Source organism: Rhinolophus hipposideros (assembly GCF_964194185.1).
Source record: "Rhinolophus hipposideros genome assembly, contig: HAP1_SCAFFOLD_90, whole genome shotgun sequence".
In the NCBI taxonomy this organism is placed as follows: domain Eukaryota; kingdom Metazoa; phylum Chordata; class Mammalia; order Chiroptera; family Rhinolophidae; genus Rhinolophus; species Rhinolophus hipposideros.
Window position 1 is genome coordinate 78042 of NW_027668818.1, and position 6351 is coordinate 84392.

A 6351-nucleotide genomic window follows, 5' to 3' on the forward strand; every position below is an offset into this window, starting at 1 on the left:
AGCATTTCACTGAACAATTTTCTATTGGAGATGTGCTTTCAGTTTTATATATAATTGTGAGAAATATTTTCAGAATAAAAGTTTAATTATATCAATGTCTCCAAGGGGAAGTATTGGTTTGGTATAAAATATTTAATTTTATCCTAACAACTGTTGAAGAAAACATTTTCAATTTATGCAAGGATAGGTGCCATCACATCAAATACTATTTCCCCTTAGACAAACTTATACTTAGAAAGACAGAATTCTCTCTCATGAAAAATTGAAACTATGTCAAATTTAGGGCTTGATTGCTCTGCACAGACTATCCGACAAGTGCTGAGGAACACGGGTTCAATGAGAGTTCAAACAGTCAGAGAAAGCTTCATGGAGAGGCCAGATTGGGAGCCAGAAATCCGGGGGCAGGGAAATCAAAACACTGGCTCCCACCATAACTTGTAAACTCGTGTTCATAGCAGAATTATTAACAGCCAAAAAGTGGAAACAACACAAAGTTCCATCAGCTGATGAATGGGTAAGTATTTTGTCCACAAGGTGAAGCAACATTGGGCAATAGGAAGAAATAGCTCACAACTGATGTGTGCTACAACACGGTGGAACCCTGGAAACGTGATGTTACGTGAAAGAAGCGAGTCACAAGGGACCTCACATCGTGTGATTCCATTTACATGAAATATCCAAAGTAGGCAAATCTACAGAGACAGAAAGTAGATTGGTGGTTGCCTGAGGCTGGGAGAGACAGGAAGATAGGGTGACAGCTAAGGGATGTGGGGTTTCTTTTGGGGGTAATGGAAATGTTCTATAATTGTGGTGATAGTTCCACATCTCTCTGAATGTAACAAGAGATATTGAATTGTATATTTTAAATGGTGAAATATGATATGGGGATTGCATCCCAATGAAGATTAAAAAACACACAAATATAGTGAATCTGGATTATTTTCTTAATTCTCTATTGTGGGTGTGCATACTATAATGATCAACATATTTCTACACTTTTACAATATTTCAAAAATGAAAACAAAATGAAGGAAATGCCTACTTCAACTGGTTTGTATACTGAACTTTCTGTACAAGTTAGTTTGAAGTCCATGAAATATATACCAATGCTGTAACCATTTACAAAAGTGATGATAAGAAATAAGACAAATTTCTGAATCGTTCTAGTAAGCATTATCTTCTGATTTTAAATGGCTGCTTCATCCTGGTAATGGAGATATCACTACAAAATATTGTTTAGTAGGAAGAAAGTCTCTCGATTTCTATGAGGAATGCTGCCTATTTCTCAACGTTACCAAGGGTATAGATATAAGAAAAAACATACGTTGCAAATAGCAGGATGGAAGCCAGAGTTTAAGGAAGAAGTGCATTATAAAGATAATAAAATTATAATAAATTAATTACACCGAAAACACAAAAGAAAGCTGCCCTTGAAAATCAGGGTCTTAAAACACTTTATATTAATCAACTATAGATGAACTGTTGACAGGTTACATTTCACACATACCTGACTCCTGATATGCTCTAATGTCTTGAAATCCTGTGTCTCAGCTTCTGAATTCATACGGTAACGTGATCTATCCTCCAGTGAAGCCTCTGACATAGACAGTTTTTTTGTGGAGTCAGGTAGCTCTTGTTGAAATCGTCTCCCAAGCATCTAGAAAGATGATTCTGTTAGTGATCTTATAATCACATCTATTAAATTATGTTAAAATTTGCTAACTCTAACATATTAATATAATATGTAACTCGAAAAAGATCACCCCATGCATCAGTTCACCTTGTTTTCTTCTTTTGGACACAATTCTGTCTACTGAATCTGGGTAACACACAGAAGGTGTTATCCTGCTGCCCACTCACTATTACGAAGGTTACTTGAACAACAGATTCAGCCCCACTCTCCACTTCCCCTGATGAAGCCGCAGAGCTTAACAATCTACTGACATCTCAAGGGGAAATTGGTATGTCGGTGGGACTAGCGGTCGTCAAGTATACATTGTGGAATGTTTTCCCCCTTTTTTTATCACAGGCTTAAATTGACTTCACAGGTCCTCACATATGCAGTCCACTGCTCACAACCTTCCAACAGATTCCTGTATCTTAGAAGAAAAGCAAACTCATTCCAGTGGTCTTCATGGCCTGGACCTCCCTTCCTGCTACACATGAATCCTGCCTCCCCTCACTCGTCTGAAAATGGAGACCCAGTGCCAAATTAATAAATCAGAGACTGCTAAATTCTCTTTGAAATGGACAAACTTATGTCCAAATGATAGTAAATGGGCCTTGCGATGAGAAAAATGAATTTGTAAAAATATTCAAGGACAATTATAGATAGCAATGGGAAGATTAAATCAAGTAGAGTTTTGATAAAACTCCTCACATTTGTCCCAAATTATGATTTAATGAAAAATTAGCTGCCTTTAAAGAGGTCACAGGTCCTAAGAATACATTATTTGAGACTGAAATAGTTCCAATTTATATCAAATTGACATGAATAAAAACAAAATTATACCAACTAAAATGTGGAAGAAACTACTGAGGGAAAGGGACAGCATCTACACTTCAGTTCATGTGGGAAATCTAGAATTAACTCTCTAGGTAATCCACTTAATTGAACCTCTATCTCTAAAAACTCAGTTTGCATAGGAGCATTTCCATTTATCTGCTTCATAATGGTATTACAATGTGGTAACAGAAAGATGAAAATTATTATTGTAGCAGTATAAGACTAAATCATTCATATCAATATGTATCTAATAACAATTTATACCTTAAAATTTCATAGTCAACACAATGCCTTTACTCAAAGTAAAGCACCTCACAGGTCTAAGTTTTGTTTGCTGGATACAATGTATGCTTTTAAGCTGTTAGAGCAAATACATTTGTAATCTATATATTTTTAATATTCTGCTAGATTCAACATTTAGCCATCATCAAATATTTGAACATTGAATTTTCTTTCAGGAAATGTGAAAACTATCTTTCTGGATACTTACCTCTCTTTCTGATTTATCGTTTTCATACTGGCACATTCTTCCTTTCAAGTGATTCAATTTGCTGACTAACTCCTTAGGGCTCTCTTTCACCACTGGATCTTGTTTTTCACATTCAGCTTGACGCACTGTTCTAAGCCCCTGAAGCTGCTCTTCAATATTCATTCCTGACTTTTCATTATTGTCACTTTTGTGGAATGCATCATCCAGTTGCCTTCGAAGAAGCATGTTTCCACTCTGTAGGTCAGATCTTTCCTCCTTTAGGGATTCCAGCTTTCCAGTATACGGGTTCAATTTTTCTGGTTCCCTTTGATTCATGTGTTCAATTTCCTCCTCTTGACACTGAGTTTGGTTTAGGTCTTTCAGTACAGGTTCAGAAACCAATGTCCTTTCTCTGACATCATATCTTGCGTGAGGGAGCTCAGTGTCTAAGCTATTGGATTTACTTCCAGCTTTAGGAAGTTGCTGAGAATGAATCTCACTGTTTTCTTTTAGGTTACACATAGCAAACCCGATGTTGTCCACGAAATGCAAGCATTTATCTCTTAATTCCTGGAAAGAATTTTGTAGGGGTCTTAATTGCTTACTAAACTCATGATGATGGTCGGATTCCGCTTCTGTTTTCAATCTTTCTTTGCTTTGTCTTTCATTCTCCAGTTGAGAGTTCAGCATTGTATTCTCAGCTGTTGGGACATTAAGCTGTCTGTTATATTCAAATACTGTTTCTGTTAGCGTTTCGTCATTCTGTTTTATTGTCTTTTGAAGACGGTCCTTCTTTTCTTTTACATTTGCAGTGTCCTCAAAGTATTTTTTTTCCATTTCCTGCTTCTGAGTTATGAGTGTGTCCCTTTGTAGTCTTAGTATGGCGATTTCATCCTGCAACACGTGATTTTCATGCAACATGTCTTTTGCTTTTTCGTAACTCTCAGAATCCTAAGTAAAACAAAGGAGACTTGTAGCTAGCACTCAATGAAATGACATATCATGATATCCTCTGAAATTAAAGAAGAACCTAAGTGTTTATATAATGAAAAGGTTGCAGTACGTGGATATCCCACTGTAAAAATACAATGCTGAATCCAAACCTCCAACTTTATACGAGCATAAATTCCCCAAAGTTAAAAAAATAATAATATAAGATGCTGAATCCATGAAAGTGAAAAAGAGAATTTTAAAATCATCAGAGAATTTTAAGAGTCTCAGAACTGGAAAGGCAGCAAACCCAGAAGGCATCAAATAGAAGATTAAGAAGTCTGACTACATTTTAAAATAGAGGTCACCGTGTGAATATACACCTATCCCACAGTAAGAGTATTCACTCTGCATACATTTGGACTGATTACATTTCCTAGAATTTTTTTTCCCAAGAATACTCAAAAGATATTCTACTTTTCTAATATTTTCAGAGTCAGTTGTAAGATGAAATCTACTAATCACTGATAAATCTAGGCATTACGCTAAGCACTTCTTTATACATCAATGAACTCTTCGTTATCACAATTTCAAATAGAATGATTACAAAGATGAGCAAGTTCAGGATTTTTTCCCAGGACTTTGGACTCTACAATAGGGTGCTTGCTGCTCTTCTAGTGTAAATATATAAATTCAAAAGAAGCCTTAGATTTCAAAAAAAACTCAGGGTAAATAGGCTAAAAATTATAGAGCTCTTCTTAGAAAATAGAAAATTATTGTTAGAAAATATTTGCTGCTGCTTAAGTGTTGTTTCCTTTTCATAATGTTTAAAGGAGAAATAAATGAGAAATAGGGGAAAACACACTGACTTCTTTGAATAAAACACTCACCAATAAATTATCACTAAGTATGCATCATGGCATACAATTTTCTTCAAAAGTTCCTAGCACTGAAATAGGACTCTACTTGGAACAAATTGTTCCTTTTCTCAAAAGTAGGAGAATGAGATCTAAAAGATGGTCTCTGCACTGGCTATACTTCTACTCCTTAAAAACAGCGGAAGTGAAAACTGACCTCTCTACTAATACAGCAAGGGGATGAAATCACTGCCTCAAATTGAAACTTCTGTTATTAGTAACAATAGTTTTGAGATTGTAGAAAGCTCATCGATCCCTGTAAAAAGTATTGAAAACCTCCCCTTTAGATGACACATTGGGAACGTCACTACTTGACTGTTGGACATAAAAGGATTTCAATCAAGAATATCATTTATTGCAATGGACCAAAAATGTCACTCTCCCTAAAATACACACACACACACACACACACACACACACACACACACACACACTTTTAAAATCCTCTACAATTCCCATATGTACAACATTGGTTTTTAAAATATGTACATACACACATATTTGAAAATGACTAAACAAAATACCTCAGAATTCATTTTCTTAAGATTTATTTCTGTCTCCTTTTGTTGTTGAAGGCAATTGGTCAGAACTGTGTCATGTAATATTTTGTTGTCCTGTTCTCGGGAAAGTGGCCTCTGAGTGTTGTTTTCCTCTTGTACAACCTAGAGAATCGAATATGAACAAAGAAAAATTAGAATATAACTAAAATTTAACTGTTAAAAATCTTAATCTACGTTTACTTACTCCCAAATTATCGGACTTTAATTAGAAAGTGAAAAATAACTTGCCTTAGTCTAAATTAGAAGAAAAACATGAATCCGCAAAACTAATTTTGTCACTGTTTGAACTAAACAATTGGTTATATGTTAAATCCACCCAAAAAATGAAACAGTAGATGATTTTTAATGTCACAGAGGCTTTCTCATTTAAAATAGTTCACCTCACCATGTCTTAAATAGTGAGCCCCTACAGTGAATTTAAGAATATCTTTTAAAGATTAATAACTGGAGAATAGGCAAACTTTAATTAGAAGCCCACATCATTAACATCAATCAGTAAGAGAAGTAAATTCCTAAATATTAATTCACATTATACACTATGAGTGTTACACATCGTGTTATACATTGATATAATTATCTGTTGCATCCAATTCTAACTTATTCAATACCCACTAGTAAGAGCAGACAAAAAATTAAATCATATTTACTGATTTCCTACACTGAAAGAAAAGATATTAGAAAGTTACTGTTTGTGTCCTAACAACCAAAGGTCCCATCCTGAGAAGATGTGATTCTCTTAAAAAGCAGTTGAGTTGAGTGCATGACCCCATTCTCTCCCTGAATGTAGACGCAGAGTCCATTACACAGAGGTCACAAGGAAGAATCCATCTCTAACCTTGGCCTTAGTGACCAGCCATACGGAACTGCACATTTTGAACCCCTGAAAATCATGACTCCTTTCACGTGAGCCTGAATCAGTGGCCATCATTTTTACATGGTTCATAATTTCAACTGTCTCATCATGTGATT

The 6351-nt window shown here is 35.3% G+C and overlaps 1 protein-coding gene across 1 annotated transcript; it reads right to left on the reverse strand.

Moving 5' to 3' along the window:
* Positions 1 to 1507: 1507 nt before the first annotated feature.
* Positions 1508 to 5431, reverse strand: LOC308495758 (ankyrin repeat domain-containing protein 26-like; the record flags this gene model as incomplete). Its single annotated transcript, XM_081080733.1, has 3 exons — positions 5347 to 5431; positions 2997 to 3926; positions 1508 to 1657 (listed from the first exon to the last, which is right to left on the reverse strand). Coding segments are annotated over exons 1-3 (1092 nt in total), but the record flags the coding sequence as incomplete, so codon positions are not given.
* Between the last annotated feature and the right edge of the window lie 920 nt (positions 5432 to 6351).